The sequence below is a fragment of the Malaya genurostris genome, chromosome 1 (assembly GCF_030247185.1).
Source record: "Malaya genurostris strain Urasoe2022 chromosome 1, Malgen_1.1, whole genome shotgun sequence".
Classification (NCBI taxonomy): domain Eukaryota; kingdom Metazoa; phylum Arthropoda; class Insecta; order Diptera; family Culicidae; genus Malaya; species Malaya genurostris.
The window spans coordinates 153,151,915-153,172,975 of record NC_080570.1 but is presented as its reverse complement, the minus strand read 5'-3'; the positions used below and the strand labels follow the sequence as shown (position 1 = coordinate 153,172,975).

The 21,061-nt window shown below is 38.7% G+C and overlaps 2 protein-coding genes across 2 annotated transcripts in view; both read left to right on the top strand.

The window, feature by feature from the left end:
• The first annotated feature begins 218 nt into the window (after positions 1–218).
• Positions 219–1,870, top strand: LOC131425465 (E3 SUMO-protein ligase ZBED1-like). Its single transcript, XM_058587413.1, has 3 exons — positions 219–927; positions 990–1,182; positions 1,239–1,870. Exons 1-3 carry the CDS (start codon positions 259–261, stop codon positions 1,676–1,678), a joined length of 1,302 nt encoding a protein of 433 aa, XP_058443396.1. The 5' UTR covers positions 219–258; the 3' UTR covers positions 1,679–1,870.
• Positions 1,871–3,555: 1,685 nt separating this feature from the next.
• LOC131426216 (neurogenic locus Notch protein) overlaps positions 3,556–21,061 on the top strand; it is a 243,459-nt gene continuing 225,953 nt past the window's right edge. The window contains exon 1 of the mRNA XM_058588791.1: positions 3,556–4,592. Within this exon, the coding sequence (XP_058444774.1) occupies positions 4,469–4,592 (124 nt within the window). The 5' untranslated portion in view covers positions 3,556–4,468. The remainder of the gene's footprint in view (positions 4,593–21,061) is intronic.

Below are 21,061 nucleotides of genomic sequence, written 5' to 3'. Positions count from 1 at the left end.
AATTACTCATTTTTAGAAAATCCTGAAGTAATTTCCTGAACTTTGTAAATCTTCATAAAAAAAATTGTATATACAACAAAGCACTAAATGAATTTCATTTAAACAAAAACTTCTTTAAACTATCATAATTTTAAATCACCAATACTGACGATTCAACGTGAAATTATTGCAGGCACACAATTGTCATCATGCCTTCTCGGTGTTGTTAATTTTGAACAGTCCGGAACAGCGACGAATATTGCTCATATACTTCATTCAATGTGTGAAGATTGGGATATTGACTGTAATAAAATTACTTGTGTAGTCACAGATCATGGGGCGAATATGGTTGCTGCCGTTAAAGCAGAGTTTGGAGAAAGCAAACACTTACCGTGTTTTGCACATACAATTAATTTAATCGCTACTAAATCGGTACCACTGTATAAAGAAGGGTATGGAGCTAGAGTGGAACCAGTAATTGAAGAGGAGGAGGAAATTCTACTTGAAGAACAAGAAGAAACTCATTTTTTGGAACTCGATGCCCAGGCAGAAATTTCAGCGGAATTGTCTATGATACGGATTATCAAAAAAATGAAAACAGTAATAAAATTTTTCAAAGCAAGCGAAGTTGCATCGAGGTTGCTTCGTGAATATCAAATGCAAGATGGAACCAAAGAAGGTTGCTGTCTCGCATTAATCTTAGACGTCAGAACAAGATGGAATTCCATCACTTTGATGATCGAACGCTTTCTCTTGATGACCAGATTCATTTCTCAAGTGCTACTTGCAATGCCGAAGGGGCCGACAATGCTATCAGGAGGCGAAATTTTGATTCTTCGAGAAGTTTGCAGCGTACTCAAACCCCTCATGAGTGTCATGATGGAAATGTCTGGCGAACAATATGTAACATGTAGTAAAGTCATTCCGATTGTTCGAATGCTGAAGCTGGTAAAAAGAAAAAAACGATTATTTCATGATAGAAAATTCAAGTTTTTTTTTCGTAATTTCAGAGCTACACATCTTTGAATCCCGAATGTATGGAAGCAGTCTCACTAAAAGCGAACATACTTTTTTATTTGGACAAATATTTTAAGAATGTCGAAAAAATGAAGTTATTGGCGATGTCAACCTTCTTGGATCCTCGCTTCAAGAAATTGCATTTTGAAAGTGCATTGGCAGCTTCTAATGCTGTTTCATGGACAAGTGAATGATTACATTCTTAATGTAAACTGAATTTGTAATATCTGTTACCATTTCAGGCGATATCGTCAAGGAACAAATTAGAAGAGTTAGCCAAGAGAAATCTGCAGAAGAACAAACTTACCCGGTTACTTCAGCTGGCACGACCGGCACCGATATTTGGTCATTCCATGACAGTTTAGTAGCAGACAATATGAAAAAATATGTTCCAGAAAATACAGGAGGGCTCCCAACGGAGGTGAAAATGTATCTGAATACACCAGAATCGCCACGACTGCAAAATCCGTTTGAAGTATGGGAAGGCATAAAGGAGCAGCATCCTGAAATGTACAAAGTGGCCACAAAATACTTGTCTCTTTCTGCTACATCAGTGCCCTCTGAGCGTCTATTCTCAAGGGCAGGGCAGTTGGTAACGCGCTTGAGAAACCGCTTGTCTGGCCCGCACATCGACATGTTACTTTTTTTGCAATCGGTGGACGAGAATGTATGGTTTTCCTAGACGAATATATATTCACCCCTATTCTGTATTTCGATCGAATCGGATTTTGTCGAACGAATGTAAAAATTTGCATTCTCTAATTCGATCGAGTGATGCTTTTGTATGGAAAACTCGAACTTGATCGAGCTACAGAATGCCAAATTTCGTATTCGATCGAAACAATCTGGTTCGAACGAAATACAGAATCGGGGTGATTATAACATATATTCCTAAATATATTATAACATATATTCCTAAATATATTATAACATATATTCCTAAATATATTATAACATATATTCTTTATTAAACTATTCTGCATTATAAATAATCCGAAATAGCCCGATGAAACATTGAATTTTTATTTATTAAAAATATCTTAAGATGTCGAATATTCGAAATACAGATTGAAATCTTCGATTATTTTGATCGATTAGTGACACTAATCGATTAGTGGTCATTGTTAATCGATTAATCTAATCGACTCCTCCATTATTAATCGAATACCTAATAATCGATTAATTCGAAAAATCAGACATCACTATTGACAATACTTTGGATTGACAATAATATTGTCACGTGTAAGGGCTGCTATGCATGCATCAACACACAAGCAACCCCGATATAACCACCTTGCACAAAGCTATAGTCAGCAAATATAACACACCAATTCATCGAAACGGGGTTCAATCCTGTGATTGTGTGCGTGCGACGGTGGTTGTACTAGCGCATTTGGATTTTGAATGAACTCTATCGCAATCTCGCTCGCTCGACTCGACAAGGTGGTCACTACTCGATCTTGGGTTTTGCCTTTTAAAACTTCAGCATTCCCGGAATGGAGTTACCAACTCGCTAATGGAATACTAACTACATTTGGGACTACATGAGACTGGGTCTTGCTGGCATACGAAGAACTGTACGACGTTTCAAAATCCATGCATGCTCTCATGATCGGAATTCTCATGCCAATGCTTATTCATAAACGATCCCCTGAATCAAGCAAGCAAAGTACGTTTTTCGTCTAACCAGCACCACATTTCTGTTTGCCCTGAACGGAAAAGTAGGAACTATGCTCCTCAACGGATCGGTAGCATGTAGTTCCAAGTTCCAGGACACGCAAACCGCCGAAAAGAAAGAAAAAACGTTTACCATAGTGCCGTGCTTACGCACACTACCATGCAATCGTTTGAAGCGCAAACCTCTCGCTATGGGTAAAAGGCACGATCGGGCAACGGGTACAAACTGGTTCTGATCGAACGAGGGGTGCTTCAAAGCGTGAGTTTGATGGTTGAAGAAAAAACAAACATGTTTTGTTATGAAGAGTATGGTTGGCAAACATGATTAAAATTCAATAGTTTTTTTCTATTTGCTCTGATTTGAAGTTCGGTGGCCCCTTGGACAGCCCAAACTGGTTTATCGCCATTATATTGCTTGCTCGCTTCCACCTTTGCTGAATTTGTTTCATTCTCTTTTGATCGTAAAAATTTTCGTTGATTGCAAGTAGATCCAGCAAATTTCCCACGTTCAAACGGTAACATTTTCCTCTGGAGTCGATTTTTTGATTGCAGTATGCATAATCGTATCGCAATTGATCGCCATTTTCATTAGATTTGGCGGATCCCGGGGTTGAAAAAAACATTCGAACCACATTTCGATCGTAGCCACGCGTAGCAATACTGCATCAGCCATTTTGCATTTTCCATTCCCAACGTTTGCTGTCTTTGTTCGGCGCAAGGGTAGTCAGGCATCAGTCAACCGGCGGTGGTTACTGGTTTCTCGATCTCCCGCTCACTCTATCTCTCTCTCGTTCGCTCTCGTTGCGGGTTACGGTTCCGCCAGCCAGGCACGGGTGTTTGTGTGTTCTAGGAAAACAAGTCCTGCTCAAAGTGTATCGAGACGCGAGTGTGAATGCACATGCTCCGTGCGCTCAGTGGTCGAATTTTGCTGTGCTTTTGTGTTCCGTTACAAGAAAGTCTCCAGTTCTTCTGAATATCATTGATTGATTGATTGATAAATTAAGATTGAGATTGTGCCAACACACGGCACGGTGATCGTAAGCGAAAGGATTTTGCAGTTTTGTTACGTTACGGTAATATCGGTTGGTGTCTCGTTTGCGGATGTCCTTGCTTACTTACGGGAAAAAGGACTGTTTTGTGTCAAAGGAAATGTGAAGAAAAAAATAGTGCACAACGGATGAAATGAAGTAAGAGAGAGAGAGAGAGGATGGCTGGAAAAGATTCGTGGGTTGAATTCTGAGTGCAAGGCAATGTAACACAAAGGAAGCTAGAGGAAAAACGGCCAACTGCAAAAAAAATAGTGCGATTGCTGAGATTATTAGTGAAAATTGTTCGATGATTTTGATTTGCTGTTGTATGCAAAAGCTGAAGTGTTGGCAACGTGCCTCCTAGGATCTACAATCGTTACCCGCGCGATGAGTGGTGAAATCGGGAAGGATTGCAACAATGAGTGTCATTCGGGGCATGTTTAATGCGCTTTGCGTATGCGGATGAATCGGAGTGTGAGATCTCCGCACGCGGGGGGAACGGAAATACAGGACGGCGTACAAATGGATGAATTAAACCTTGTTTGAAGTTTATTCGTTGCTCCATGGTTTTCTATTTTATTGAGAGAAAAAAAGTGCAAGAAAGTGTAGTGCAACCAAAAAATAAAAAAATAACGAATGATTGAGTAATTGTGTGTTGTGGGACCACCAAGGTGACGCAATATAAAGTTGCTATCGTAAGGATTTGGACCAACCGGAGCAAACAAGAAACTATACGCGGAAAACGGAGTTTTCGCCGCACTGCAACTATGTGGTTGTTTTCGACCACCCGCGGAAGATCGTCCGCTTTGACGGCGGTCGGACTGGAAGGACTGTGGATTAAGTTTCTCGCATCTGTCTTGATTTTCAGCGCGCTTATTGACACCGCTTCCGGTAAGTCGAACAATTTTTTCTTTAATTTGTGTAATCAGTATAAATTCAGTCTGTAAAGTTTAGCCAATTCCGGTAACATAACCTCTAGATTTGTTTAGAATACTTCCTAGTGTAACCACCAATACAAACGAAATGCTAAAGGTCCTTTCACACCAATACACACAAACGCATTCGTTGAAAAAGGACAAAGCCCAAACTGAGCTAGGATATAGCACTGCGACTGCGCCGCTGTAGACGGCTGAGGGTTCGTCGTTACTTTTTTTTCGGTCATGCTCAGAGAAATTTTTCTGCACACCTGCAGTAAATCCAAAACATTCTTCACCAGCATCCAAATCTTTCGGTTCGTGTTTTTTTTTTGTTCGGTTGATGATGGTCCAGTAATAAAGATGAATGCAATTTGGGACTTTCTTTTTGCCGTCTCGCTTCCCTCTGCTTTTTTTACTTGCTGTTGGGAACAATTTGAATAAACGACGATATGTCCTGTGTTATTCCCCTTGCTTGACATACGATGTGTATTCGTTCGATATCCTGCTCCTGGCGTTACCGGTGGTTGTGTTGGTGCACATTGAGGAGGGTCGCAGCACGGTAACGTGTGCAGGCTGAAGGACCAACTGGCACTTTACGGTTGTGCTTTCGGAATTACACGTAAACTGAACGAATGGGTCTTGGCTCGTTTACAACAGGAGGATGGTTTCTAGTTCAATACCGTTTTGTCTACTGGTGACGGATTTGTACGTCGTAAGTCGACATGAATTTTCCAATGTCTAGGTTTTCGTCAATGGAAATTCATGCGAAATAACACTGAATTGAAATTTAGATGCTTTAAGCAAGTCCAAATTACAAATGCAAAAAGTTTAAAACAGATTATTATTCCTTGATCTGCGTAATTTTTGTCAACTTTTTACATTAACTAATAAAAAATGAAGCAAATTACATATCAAAAGAACTATTATTTGAAAGTGAAACAATTCAATTGTTTCTAACGATTGAGGCCTATTTTACCCATCTAATCCGTAACCTATGAAAATGTTGTAAAATTTCCTAGCCATTACATTTCAATAGTTGCCCATAAAAAAACTTGACCAATAGCAGTATTGAAAGATACCTCCGGTGGGATTGACAAAACACATCTTATGAGTTAGGTAATCACTAGCGATGGGCACCTAAATAACATACTTTGTTTCTACAACTTGTTCTTGATCAGTTTGCAACCAATAACAATCATAGATCTTGTTTTTGGACATGCTGAACATCAATTTCTTTCATACCAAGATTGGAACAGATTCTTCGGAAGGTATTATCTGTCGTATTCGTACATACCTTACTAATACCTGGAATGGTTATCTGGGAAGCCTTCTCGAGTAAAGAACTTCAATTATACCCAGTAAAATTGAACCCGGAACCCCAGAATCGGTTATAAATTGCTCTTAACAGTCTTAATATGGCAGCGCAGATCTTAGTATTATTGCTGTCCTTCTATTCTGAATTGCAGTTCTAAACCAAATCGAATTTTCGATTAGAATTTTGATAGTGATTCGTGAAGGAAGGAAATTTGCTTTGAACAGAAGTTCCACTGAATCAATGCGATGAGTCCTTCAATTTTTCGTAGTGCTTTTCTAGTGAATGGATATTAACACGGACTTTATATAAAGTCAGAGAAAATCTTTTCCAGACTAACTTACAGAATGCAAATAATTATAAAAATAATTGGTTACAGATTCCATTTATACGTTACTTTAAAACGGGTGAAGTCTTCATTGTAATGGAAATCAAATTCCCAATTCCGTTCCAGCTGGATCCTATTCGCAGTTCTGAGATCTGTACTAAGATTGAAATTCTTATGTCATTCAAACTTCAATCCGAATTTAGCATAGGAATAGCGTCTTGGTTAAAATGATCGCCATTCGTGCAGCTCATGTGGATTCGATTTTCAATACCGCATATAGAATTAGAAAGTGTTTTGGTTAGAATCGCTACAAACTTCAAGTCAAATGGAAGGTCCTATGATTCCACCACCAGCTATTGAATTTCATTCGGATCCGAGTTCCGGTTCCAGAATTACGGATTGTTGAGTGTGGTAGGAACCAGACTTAGTTTTACCTTCTTAAAACTAAGATTCAAATCAGGCTTTAATGCCTGCAAGTCTTCGTGAGGAAAACGGTTGAAATTTTGATGTTTCTCTGTAGTTCTATTTACAACTTTCACTCGCGTTGGCTTACCACTTTCATTGGAAAATGATACAGTCTCGGTGCCCATTTTCTCACAAAATACTTCGGCGGCGCAATGTTCTTCGCAACCTCCTTATATCTTTGAAATTTGTTTAACTTCTGTGCGAATCGAACATATGTGAGATTTGCCGGAAGAAAACCCTGTTAAACAATAACTACAAATTTTCATGTAAAACTTCGCCTTCGAAATATGTTTTGAAGATTTTGGGAAGACCGTCTTTCATGCGATCTTGCAGAGATTATAGCGATTGTGATCCGAAAAAATTTTTTGTTTCAATTTTCTTGCCTTTATTAAGTTGTGAACAGAAAAATGTTGTGGAACTTTGCCTGTAGAGTACCGGCATACAATGGCAGGACAGGTAAACTAAAATATAGAACGATATAAAAATAATTCACGATAATGGTTTCAAACGTATTGCTAACAGATTTTGCGTTCGTAGTCTTTTTAAAATATGAAAGGTAAACTTCATTTGTTGATCGCGATTTCTCATGATTTTGGAATATCAACTGGAACATTTCAATAGCAATCCCTTTCTAGCTATCACTGAGAAATCGATAGGAATTCCTCTTTATAAGGTCTTGATCACTGCTTCCGGTCCATCCAAAACCGAATATTGATCACGAATTAGACATTGATTGGTTAGGACTCGGATATATCAATGATTCAATTACAGATTTGTTATATTTTACTCTTTTTTGTGCAGTAATTAAAATGGGTACTTTTTTCAACCTACCACACTCAACAATGCGTAATTCCCCAACCGGAACTCGGATTCGAATGAAACTTAAAAGCTGGCTGTTCAGTCATAGGACCTTCCACTTGACTCTACGGTTGTGAAAATCGGTTAAGCCGCGACTATTCTTTTTAAATATACACTCACACAAACCACTACACTCCTACATACTTTCACATTCTTACATACATACAAGCAGGCATTCTCTAATCTCAACGAACTAATTCGAATGGTATATGACACTCGGTCGTACATATTTCTGTTAATGTCAATAACAAACAATAGACGAATTTTCTCCGATTCAAAGCAATAAAGAAAATCTTTTGAAGTTACGTGTTTGTGGAAACCTAGTTCATAAACTGAAACTTGGCGAAAAGCTCATTTAGAATCACCTGGATTTCATAATTATGTGGTTCCTGGTATCCGTGATCCGCAGAAGAATTCTATCCGTATAGGAAAAGATTTCGAAGCAGGATTGAGATAGCTTGATTCCGAGTCGCAATATGTAATTATTATCCCAATTCTATTTATAGTTCATTTCCAATCTCTATACAAATCCCGACTCTACTCCCTGCGTATTTTACAATTTCTTCTCCTATCATTCCATTTTTGATTAAGCTCATGCGTTGATCCGGATTTGGATCTGAATTGTGATATCAAAGTAACTATTATTCTATGAATTTGTTAAATCTCTTTTGCGAAATGATTTCATTTTATATCCACGACAAACTATAATAAAATCCCTTTGAAATGGCTATTCATGTATTAATAATGTATTGGAATCGGATAAAAGTTAGAACTGAAATATGCAACGGGTTGAGGTTCGGATCCAATATATTTATGAACATCCCTCCCGTGGTTGGTGGGCTTGATGGTATTGCAAACATCATCAGATACAATCAATTAGAGTTAGAATTTAGAATAGATATATGTTACAGCTTTAGCCTAATTATTGAATTTAATGAATAAGATATGGAACGATTTGAATAAGATGTTGATTGCATTACGCTCCAAACATCCGGGGTTGGGAGAGACCGGCAGAGCTTAACTGAGCTCTGTTTTATGTTTCATTTTCATACTACCGGCCCTTATTACCAGTGTGCAGTGGAAATTAAATGGAGTGAACGTATCCCAATTGGGTTTCACACGATGACATCAAACGAACGGTACATGCAGTCCATCTTTGACGTTTATTGGTGGTTTGTGTACCATGGAATACTGTGGAATGAGATAGAATATTGTAGAATAGAATAAAATAATACAGACTGAACATATGAGCAAACCACTGATAACTGTCAAACGATGTTCATCCAATTCATTTTGTGAGGTTGTGTCGTTTTCATGTGAAACCAGATGGGTGAGATGATATGTGAGTAAAGTATACGAGAAAGTGTATGTGTCAATTCGCTTTATTGTATGTTTTAAGTACTTCGCTTAGTTCATATGAAGTTAACGAAGAAGCTCCCCTAATAAGCTTGATAACAAACAAAATCAAGTTTTGAATTTGTTGCTTAACTTGTTTATAAAATTTTTTCGTACTTCGCCAAGCTCATCCGAAGTTAACGAAGTATCCTTCCTGAATAAGCTTGAAAACAAATCGAAACCCAATGGATACTTGGTATAAGATATGTAAGATAATTTTTAATTAGTTGCTAAATTTTTTTCTATTTTTTTAACTTGAGCAACAAATTCAAAACTACCGTAACTAATTTTGCAACTAATAAGCGACAAATTATTCACTAGGTTTCGAATTGCTTGCAAGCTTATTTAGGAGAGATGCTTCGTTAACTTCATATAAACTTAACTAAGTACGAACAATTTTTGTTTTAAATTGAGCAACAAATTCAAAACTACCGTAACTAACTAGCAACAGATTGTTCAGAATCTTTAACCGTCATTTAGAGCGACAATGCAAAAAAACCTGTTTTAATCCACCTAGTGGTGTAATTATGCCTTTCTATTATTACTCATAACGCTAAAACAACTGTTCAATGAACAGAAATAGGAAAGTTTGTTCGGACCTGATCTAACAAACTCTACAAATCCTGTTTACCCTGTAGTTCCGGAACCGGAAGTAATATCCACAACAAATTTAGGAATTCCGTATGAAACCGTAAGACTTTTTCTTTGAACCTATAAGTTTGTGAAAATCGATGTGGCCATCTTGAAAGAGAGCGAGTGAGACCCTTTTGCAGTTTTTAATCACCATTTCCAATTCTTCCGAAACCGGATTCAGATGACCGGTATAGCGGAAGTTGGTTTGTTTGCCAGCAACAAATATGACCTACAAATTGGAACAGTTTTGAACCTAGTTAAACCTAGACTTACTATCTCATGCCTCATTTCGATTAAACCAATTACACGAAATCTAACAAACGAAGCGAAGCTGCGTTTCTGTTACTTCTGCAGATGTAAGTGAAGCTAAACAGCATGAATCAGCAGCATAAAACATGTAGGATTATTATTATTATTATTATTATTGACATCACTACACAACTAAAACGGTATTACTGCACTATTGGCTGTGAAAATTGCATATTTTTTCAAATAAATTTGAATTTAATGACATTCGTCTATTCTTTCGGTCGCACTTATCATAGAATAGCTAAAATTTTTATCAACCGCTGCACCGTCTTTTACCAATATCACACACCAGTAGCAGACATCCGTAACCGTTTCGATTTCTTCATAGCGTGTACGCAGTAGAACAAAGCACGCATCGTACGTTTTGTGTTTTTTTTTTTCTTCTTTCGGTGTTGTACATATTGTCAATCTATATGGCGATTTGAAAACTTTGATACTCGCCGCCCCGTAACTGCGGAACCGGAAGTCGAATCCGGATGAAATTTCACAGTAATTTTAAAGATAATATGAGCTTCAATTCAAATTATGACTTGTGAAAATCGGTTCAAGCATCACAGAGAAATCGAAGTGAGTTCAATTTTTCTAGTTTTTCTTCGCCACTTTCGGTGCTTCCGAAACAGGAAAAGGAGGGGTTCAGTAGTGTCGAAATAAGTTTTTATGTCCACAAACTACCTGCAGAGCTTGGTAGCTAGAAGAATTTATCAGACAGTTTTATGGGATTTGTACCTGTTTTTGACCATCGTTTGTGAAAAACTACTAATAAAATTGGTAATTTTCCACCTTTCACACTTTAGTTCCGGAACCGGAAGACGGATCCGGATGAAATGTTCTAGAAATTTTTAGGAAACTATAAAACCTTTCACTTGAATCTTAGATCGGTTGAGTCGTTTCAGAGAAAAATGGGTGCACACTTTTTCTCTAATTTTCACATATTACCGCGTAACTCCGGAACCGGAAGTCGGATCCAAATAAAATTCAATAGCAGGCTGCTATGGGGGATTGTTAGTCCTTTTAGTTGAATCTAAGTTTGTGAAAATCGGTTGTGGCATCTCTGAAAAAAAGTGAGTTTGGCTACATATCATCCTATATCTCCGGAACCGGAAGCCGGATCGGGATGAAATTCAATACCAGGCTATGGGACCATGAGACTTTTCATTTTAAATTTTTAGATTGTGAAAATCGGTTCAGCCGTCTCCGAGAATGCATATTTTTGTTACACACACACACACACACACACACACACACACACACACACACACACACACACACACACACACACACACACACACACACACACACACACACACACACACACACACACACACACACACACACACACACAGAGACATTTGCGCAGTTCGTCGAGCTGAGTCGAATGATATATGAAAAGTCGGTTTTCTAGTGATTGTATAGCCTTTCTATATGAGAAAGGCAAAACGGAAAAATTCTTCTAAATTTGACTCAAAGCTGCGTTAACTGAAAAATGTATGCTAATTTACATGTGCATGTAAACGTTCTTGTTCAAAATTCAAAGAAAAGTTTTCTAAGGAATCCCTTAGTAATATTTTTTAGAACTATTGTTTGACTGGGAGGAAAGTGAGGCATGTGATGTGAACCTGTGAGCACTATGTCAAATTAGAATCTTTGTTTTGATTTAGTTTCAAAAATATCTCAACAATTTCTTTGCAAATGGATGGATTTCCGATTTTGTAGATCGAAACGGTATGACGCGATGACAGGCCGGGGTCAGCCATCTCAAAAAAAAAAAAGTTTGGCCCCAGAACGGGTTCCTATTTGAACGAAACCGTGAATCCCAGGGATCAAAGACCTACCTTCCTACCAACGGTGCGCAAAAGTGGTGTACCAACCAACGATCTTCAACCAGTATTTACGCTCTTGAGCGACCTACTTCAATCCAAAGGTACAATCTTTGACCGAAAGCTGCTCAGAATTCCGTTTTATTTTTCATTGTTGTTGTTGTTGTTGTTGTTGTAGTTCAAGCACTTCACTACTCTCGACTGCTCCCCAAATCCAATGAATCAGAGTATGTGTGAGTGTGTGTTGTCCCCGTTCGTGGTAACCAACCTTTCTCCCGTTGTTGATCGTCACATTCCTCCCGTCCCTGTTCCTTTTCCCTTCCAGCAGAAAAAAAACCAATCTCGTCAGCTTCGTCGCTGACGTTGGAACGTTGGAACTAGTTTTACATACCTACGAGAAGCGCGCACCCTTGTCTTTTTTTTTTTTGCGGGTCATTTTCGCTTCGTCATCCCCCTCCCTCCCAACCAACAAGCAATCAGGGGAGCCCGGAGCTGATGGCCGCTCATCATCACCGTCTACTTTACCGATGGGTCAGAGTGAAAAGTAGAGAAGAAGGAAAACAAAAAGCGAATTCGATCGGTTTCGCTCGATTGATGGGGGCTGCTGCCATCCCAAAAAGTGTCGGTGTCGGTTTTTGACATAAATGGGGATCCATCATTTCTCCGTGTGTCAGCGGGTGTAATTGGCTTCGCCCAAAAATATCCTCCTTCCCCCTAAATAGAGATACGGTCGATTGTTGTCGTCGTCGTCAACGGCAACGGATCCGTTCGCGTGACAACAAGGCCCTCTATGATTACCAGGTGTGTGTGCTTCTCTTGGTGGTCCGCCGATCATAAGAACGATCACGGTTCGCGCGTTGCGTGTCCGTATCGACCCAAATCGCGGGATCCACGACGAGAGATCCATTCTAAGCCGGGATCCCGTTCGTATGTCAGGTTATTCGGTGAGCTACGCTGTTTATGCATAGCCAGATTATAGACCAGAAACAATCATAGTAATAACAGCTAAGAAAACAAACTGTACCGAAAAGGCGAAGCTCTCCGGCGGACCCGGAGTAGAAGAAGCAGTCCAAGTTAGTTGAGGCAAACCTCAACAGCAACAGCAGCAGCCCGGAAAGAGGTCTGATGGGCCCCTCACTGGAGCCACTAAGAAGTAGAAGTAGAAGAAGGTACAATCACCTTAAGTCCATCATCATCTTCTGCCTCAAATTATATCTCCGCATTTCCATGTATTTGTCCAGGCGCGATGCTGCTGCTGCTGCTGCCTATTGCTGCCGTGAAGTTCGAAGCTCCGAAAAAAAATAAATACGAAGGAAGCAAAGAGCGAAAGAAGACTGATGGAAATAAAAATCTCCGAATGACTTTAAAAAAAAGGACGGGGAAATTTTAAAAACGAGTGAAGCAAAAAAAAAACCACCGAGTCAGAGCAATCGGATCAGAAGAGATGAACGAAAGGATGATAAAAAAAAACAACACTATATAAAGTATTACAAATGTATATGGTATTATAATGGACGCGCGCCGTCCATACCTTTTGCCCCCCGTTTTTTCTTTCACCTCCCGCCAACCACTGAGCGCTTCACGGGGGCTATAAATCCGGGCGATCGAGATAGAGGGGCAGTGGCGGTGGTGGTGGTGGTGGTGGCGGCCGGGATGACTCCGCACATACGTGTACAATCATCATCATCATCATCAGTGGGTTTCGACCCGACAGGAAAACAAAGGACCGAAAGCCACGAGTCGTCTGGGCTCTGGAAAGGGTTTATCGTCGTACATCCCAAGTGTTCCTACGAGATAGGAAAGAGAGAGAGATAGAGAGAAAGATGATCATTTTCATGTCGCTTTGTCTCCTGAGTGAGTGTCTCTCGTTTGGACACTCGGGGACGAAGAAAACGGACAGACGGTGAGGGGAAACCCGAAACATCAGAATGGAAATCATCCGCGGTCCCGGGGCGGCGGCGGCGGCGGCCCCAAGCTAATCCGAGCGGGGTGCAAATTTTAGCTTAAAACAGTCATAAATTATAAGATTTTCCTTGGTCCCGGGGATCGGTTTGAAGATCGGTCCATGGCAATGGCGGTGTTCTGATAAGACTCGAAACGTCGCCGCAGTTGCGGAGGTTTATTTCTCTTGCTCTCTCTCTCTGCCTTAATAAATTAGTTGAAATATGGATAAATTTGGCCTTGACGCGCGGGGAGTCAAAAACCTGGTCGTGCCATTTTTTTTCGGAATCGGTTCTGTTGGAGCTAACGATTGTTTTTTTATGATTGGATGGCGATTCCAAGCATTTTTTTTTATTACAAAAGCTTCCAGTCTCCAGTTCTAGTTTAAACTCCATAAAACGACCACTCAGCTGTTGATGAAACCTCAAATTGGGCTAGCTAGCTCCTGCAGAAATCATAACTTTTTTTACGATTATCTACTGCAGTTCTACCGATTCCACCAGTTATGTGTGGTCCGGTCCAGAAATCTGGCTTCGCTATCAATCGTAAAAGTCTAGCAATGCCGAAAATGGCATCTTCCAATTTTATTATTGACGCATTTAGCGTCAATTCGCATTCAAAATTGGTAGCACTCTTCCACATTTTAAACCAACTTTCTTCGCATGTAGACTGCTAAGCACTGGTGAGACGAAAACGAAACGTAAAAATTAGAAAAAAATGAAAACAGTCATGTACGCTCAGTTCATAACCGTCATTTGTAGCCGAACCCCTAGATAATTACTAACTGGGAAACGATCAGTATGTCGTAAACTTATTCACGTTCGGGACTATGAAGTTGCTGGTTAGTTGCTAATTAGTTACGGTAATTTTGAATTTGTTGCTCATCCATTTTTGTATTTTTTTTAGTATTTCACAAAGTTCATACGAAGTAAACGAAACACCCCTCGTGAAAAAGCAATTCGAAACCCTGTAGATAATTTGTTGCTTTTAAGTTGCTAATTAGTTATGGTGGTTCTAGAACTTCGCTAAATTTATATGAAGTTAATGAAGCACCCTTTCTAAATAAGCTTGAAAACTAACCGGAACCGGTGCGAATTTGGCGAAGTACTCAAGAAAACAAATGACAGCGCAAATAGGTGAATAATTTGTTGCTAGTTAGTTTCTAATTAGTAACAGAAATTTGAAATTTGTTGCTCAATTTCTTTTTTTTTTCGAGTACTTCGTTAAGTTAATGAAGCACCCCTCACAAATAAGCATGAAAACAAATCGAATTCCAGTGGATAATTTGTGGCTAGTTAGTTGCAAATTAGTTATCGTAATTTTGAATTTATTGCTCTTCCATTTTGGTATTTTTTTGAGTACTTTGCCAAGTTCATACGAAATAAACGAAACATCCCTCGTAAAAAAAAACTCAAAAGCAAATAGAAATTCAGTAGACAATTTGTTGCTTATTAGTTGCTAATTAGTTACGGTAATTTTGAATTTGTCGCTCATTCATTTTGCATTTTTCTGAGTACTTCGCTAAGTTTATACGAAGTAAACGAAGCATCCCTCGTTGAAAAAAACTGAAAAGCAAATCGAAACCCAGTAGATAATTTGTTGCTAGTTAGTTGCTAATAAGTGGTGGTGGTTTTGAAATTGCTGCTCATTTTTTTGCAATTTTCTGGAACTTCGCTAAATTTATATGAACATCCTTTCTAAATAAGCTTGAAAACTAACCGGAATCCGGTACGAATTTGGCGAAGTATTGAAAAAACAAATGACAGCGCAAACAGGTGAATAATTTGTTGCTAGTTAGTTGCTAATTAGAAACAGAAATTTTAAATTTGTTGCTCAATTTCTTTTTATTTTTTTGAGTACTTCGCTAAGTTCATATGAAGCTAACGAAGCACCCCTCCCAAAGAAGCATGAAAACAAATCGAAACCCAGTGGATAATTTGTGGCTAGTTAGTTGCAAATTAGTTATCGTAATTTTGAATTCATTGCTTATCCATTTTGGTATTTTTTGAGTACTCTGCCAAGTTCATACGAAGTAAACGAAACATCCCTCGTAAAAAAAACTTGAAAGCAAATCGAAATTCAGTACATAATTTGTTGCTTATTAGTTGCTAATTAGTTACGGTAATTTTGAATTTGTTGCTCATTCAAATTATTTTTTTAAGTACTTCGCTAAGCATCCCTCGTTAAAAAAAACTTGAAAACAAATCGAAACCCAGCGGATAATTTGTGGCTAATCAGTTACGATGGTTTTGAAAATGTTGCTCAATATTTTTTTCTACCTTTTCGAGTACTTCGCTAAATTTATATGCAGTTAATGAAGCACTCCTTCTAAATAAGCTTGAAAACTAACCGGAATCCGGTGCGAACTTGGCGAAGTACTCAAAAAAAAAAACAAATGACAGCGCGAATAGTTGAATAATTTGTTGCTAGTTAGTAACAGCAATCTTAAATTTGTTGCTCAATTTCTTTTTATTTTTTCGAGTACTTCTCTAAGTTCATATGAAGTTAACGAAACACCCCTCCCAAATAAGCATGAAAACAAATCGAAACCCAGTGGATAATTTGTGGCTAGTTAGTTGCAAAAATTAGTTATCGTAATTTTGAATTAATTGCTCATCCATTTTGGCATTTTTTTGAGCACTTTGCCGAGTTTATACAAAATAAACGAAACATCCCTCGTAAATTGAAAATAAATCGAAATTCAGTAGATAATTTGTCGCTTATTAGTTGCTAATTAGTTACGGTAATTTTGAATTTGTTGCTCATTCAAATTGTACTATTTTAAGTACTTCGCTAAGCATCCCTCGTTAAAAAAAACTTGAAAAGAAACCCAGTAGATAATTTGTTGCTAATTAGTTACGGTGGTTTGGAAAATGTTGCTCATTTTTTTTTACTTTTTCGAGTACTTCGCTAAATTTATATGAAGTTAACGAAGCACTTCTTCTAAATGAGCTTGAAAACAAATCGAAACCTGGTGTGAACTAGGTGAAGTACAAACCACCGTAACCAATTAGCAACTAATAAGCGACAAATTATCCACTGGGTTTCGATTTACTTTGCAGCCTCCTTAGGAGGGGTCCTTCCTTAGCTTCATATCAACTTAGCAAAGTAATAAAAAAAGTAACAAAAAATTAAGCAACAAATTCAACATTTTCGTAACTAATTAGCAACAAATTATTCATCTATTTGTGTTAGAATCGGTGAAAGGTGCTTCGCTAAGTTCATGTTTATTTCGGGACTTCATCAGTAAAGCCACTGTGCCCCGGTAAAGCCTCAGTAACTTCCCGTCTGTCAGGTGGTTTAAGTTGTTGAACTGCTAAGTGGCGTGGAAGTTCAATATGAACTGCTATGCGCTAACGGTTCGAAGATGAAACGCAAAAACAGAAAAAAATACTGGTAGATTTTGTCACAAATTTTCATCTAAGACTCTTAACAACACTATAGCAAATCGTTTAAAAAATCCAAAACCAAAAAGGACCAACATTTTTTTTTACAGTTTTGTTTCCAAAAGTCAAAATATGGCAAATCCTATTAAAGAAGTAGTGTGATAGTGTTTATTTCAGAAAATCAGTCTAATTTTCGATAAACATGCTTAAAGAAGTCCTTCACTGAAAAAGAAAATCGATTTTCAAAATTTAAAAGAAATACAAAACAAAACTCTAATTTTGATTTAAATTCTAAAACCTAAAATTCTGAAATGAAATGGGTTATTGAATGAACCGGCAATCTGGAATTAAATTCCTTTTTCCGAAATCAGTTTCAAAATCCAGGTTCGGAGTTCAGATGTAAAATTTTGTTCCAGAATACATATTTAAAATTCATATCCTGAATTTTGTTCCCCGATTCTGGTGTTCCTAATTCAGAATTCTGGTTTCAAATGCCGAATGTAAATTAAGTAACAAAATTTAGTTCCAAAATCTAGTCAAAAAACCAATTCCCGAATCCAGAATTATAACTCAGTTCCAGAGTCATAGTCATTTAATTTGGGAGTGGGTCCTTTTGTCGAAAGCCGTTCCAGCGAATGCCATTTCGCTGATTGCCATTTCGCCGAATAGGTCATTTCGCCGAAAGGGTAATTTCGAACACGTCACATTATTTTTCGTTGTTAAGTTTTCTGGATAATTGATTAAATCAATTCGAATTACGATATAAAGACAATTGAAGGATTCGGCAAAATGACCCTTTCGGCGAAATGGCATTCGTCGAAATGGTCCATTCGGTGGAATGACCCTTTCGACGAAATGGTTTCCAGCGAAACGGCTTTCGGCGCAATGAGCCTGACTCATTTAATCTATGCCGAATCCTACACTGAAAAAAAAATCGAATTTAAAAATGTATTGTCAACAAAAAAATGCGATTTTTTATTTCGATGAAATGTTGTCTCAAATGGATAAATATCGAAAACTTAACTAGGCTCCAATAAAATTCATTTTTGTGAGAAGCTCAGTTCTAGACAAGAAGAAGTTAGGTTAAAGCCGGGTATAAATAAACGATATAAAAAAAGAAGAAGTTAGAAGAAGCAAACAGCAGTAAGAAATGTTTTCTCTAAAAATGCCTATCCTACAATTATATGGACGTTTGAAAGGGAACAAAATCGCCTAGCTTGAGACAAAATTTCATTAAAATCGATGGTGTTTGTTTGTTTTGTAAATTGAGATTTTATTTTGAAATTCGATTTTTTTCCGGGTAGGATAATAAATAAATTTCGTTCAAAATCGCTTTCGGCGCAGCACGCTTTCAGATTTTAATCAAACTCTCTGAACATGTAGATTTTGTCACTACTAGAAGCCACTTTGCATGCTTTGTTTTTCCAAATTTAATCTGAGACTGTCTTCTGAAGCGGGGCAAACTTATTTCACAATTTTTTCTGAAAGTCGAACGATGACAAATCAAACTGACAAAAGTTTTGCAGTAGTGATTTTTACAAAATCCGTCAAATTTTCAAATAAAATTGCTGAAAAAAGTCTAGTCTAGTTTTACACTGAAACAATTTTTTTTCATGAAAATAAAAAAAAAACAAAAATCAACATAAGATAGGTTATTATGTTTCGTACAACGCGTCCATACATTACAAGAGAACACTTTCACATTCACTTTGAACAAAAAATGAAATTCTCAGAAAAAAATTTGTCTCCGATTTTTTCCATTTTTTTTGCTCTCGACTACCACCGTTTTTTCGGGTTCGAGTCGGGTACGTGTAAAGATTTTTATCTATTAACGGGCACAGGTCAGGTTCGGGTTCGGGAAGAAAATTTATTTTCGGGTTCGGATTGGGTATGGGCATTTATTTCATTATTTTCGATCGAGATTCCGCTTAACTAGAGCCCAGTTTTTTCCATTGGATGAAGTTCTAGGCAGTCTGTTGAGTTGACTTTTATCTGGCACGTATTTAATCTCTTGTACCTGTCGCGGGCGGATTTTGCCTAGTGACAAGAGGCCAAATCAGACCAAAACAGAGCTGGAGAGTTGGAGCTTCCGATAAATGGTAGCAATCGCTTTTGAAGCCGGTAGAAACGAAACTTTTAGATTTTTGATCTCAATTACATATAGCCTGGCGAATGAAATACTTTTTCGGGGAGGGGGGTAACCCCTGAATTTGTAGAGCATACAAATAGGATTCTGATGTGGTTTTCTTCGCCTTGGAACGTGGTCATGGTCACCGACCGAACGTTGAAAATCGACCGTATCATCCCAACAAAGCCAAGATGTGACAGGCGGTAGGTACCGACTTCAAAGTTGCTACCGCGATCCAAATCGGAAGCATCGAAGCCGAAACGCATAGAGGCTAGATTTAATTCTCACCTCGGCACATCGTATGACACCACGCCAAGACTTGCCATGCTAGTTGGTGGTCTTTCCATGGCTGAACGATTTCTAGCAGCATCTCTCAGCTACCACCAAAAACAGCCACCTCCGCCTCCCGAAACTTTCCCGATTCCGATTGGATCAGGAATTTTTTTTCTTTTAGGTTTTACCTCCTCACACAACCTTCTCGGAACCGAACCGACCTTACGCTACTGCTACTGCTGGTGATGGTGGTGATGGCTTCAGCAACGCGGAACTTGGAAGACATGTTCAAATATTTAATTATCGACATCTTCAACAGAACCGTTAAATTACACCCGCGGTTTTCCACATCTCGACCGACCGACCGACCGACCGGTCGAGTCCATTCGGTAGCGGTTGTGGACCAGGACGGTAAAATAAGACAAACATTGAACATCTTTCTTCTCGGTCGACTCGACTCGGTTCGGCTCGGTCAATTTGCGTACTACCACAGGCACATGACCGTGATCGTCGTGTACGCATCGAAAAACGGTAGGCGCAGGTCATAAATTTCACCTCACCTCACCGTTGAAGAGCGACGGGAACACTGGAGAAGAAGAAGAAGACGAAGAAGGACCAGAAACGACGACGGTAAGCTCCGGTAGTCTTCGAGTCTTCATTCTCGTTCCATACACGCGCGATACGCCGATATCGGATCGGACGAGTAGTCCCCAAGTCCCCGCACCGAGGGAACACCACCACGGACAGGAGCAATATTTGTTATTGAATGTTTTATTAATGTGCAAACATTACCCTCAGCACTGGCGGCACTCGTTCGGCCCAAGGAACGGGCTTTCCACGACCAACGGTAACCGTGACAGCAGTATATCTCCATCTATTGTTAATTAGATATGACTACTGGCTTTCTTGTCACATCTCCCTGGCTGTGGGGACACGTTCCGTTCTTGAGGGGTTACAATTTGACATGTTGGTACTAAAAAAAAACAAGACCCGGTGGTGTTGGTCATTCGTGGTTTCACGCCACAATCGAACTTATTCTGTTCGGTTAGCGAACGAACCGAGAAAACCAACAACCGGTCGGAGTTGGCTTTATTTGCCTTTCTCAGCGCTAGAGCTAGCTGTCCTCGATCGGGCCTAAAATGGGATAGTTTTGAATACCGGCCTTAAAACAACGGCGTTTGTGTTTTTTTTATCTCCCCGATGTGGACTTTGTATAATCCGTGGTTGTACAAAGTGAATGCAACATAAATGGGTGTGTATTGATTGTTTATCGTCACTCTCTAATGATATTCTTTTCTGTAGTGATAGATCAAAAACAATGTGTATAAAGTATTTACCACCAGAAAATACAATGTTTCCCATTGTTTCGGTAATTTCCAAGCTATTGAACAGAAAAAAAAGTTCTCCTTAGAACTCAATCCTATTTGTGTTGTTCTACGTATTCGAATAACAATTTCGAATAACAATAAAACGCATAAAATTTGCAAAATCTCATCGGTTCTTTATTTTAAACGTTAGATTGGTACATGACATTTACTTTTTGAAGATAATTTCATTTAAATGTTGACCGCGGCTGCGTCTTAGGTGGTCCATTCGGA

Bases quoted from the DNA above. Each gene is read 5' to 3' on its own strand.
- LOC131425465 (XM_058587413.1), top strand. From the start codon at position 259: ATGTGTGAAGATTGGGATATTGACTGTAATAAAATTACTTGTGTAGTC. The intron at 928-989 runs GTAAAAAGAAAA...TCGTAATTTCAG, and splicing joins TTGTTCGAATGCTGAAGCTG to AGCTACACATCTTTGAATCC. The intron at 1,183-1,238 runs GTGAATGATTAC...TTACCATTTCAG, and splicing joins TAATGCTGTTTCATGGACAA to GCGATATCGTCAAGGAACAA.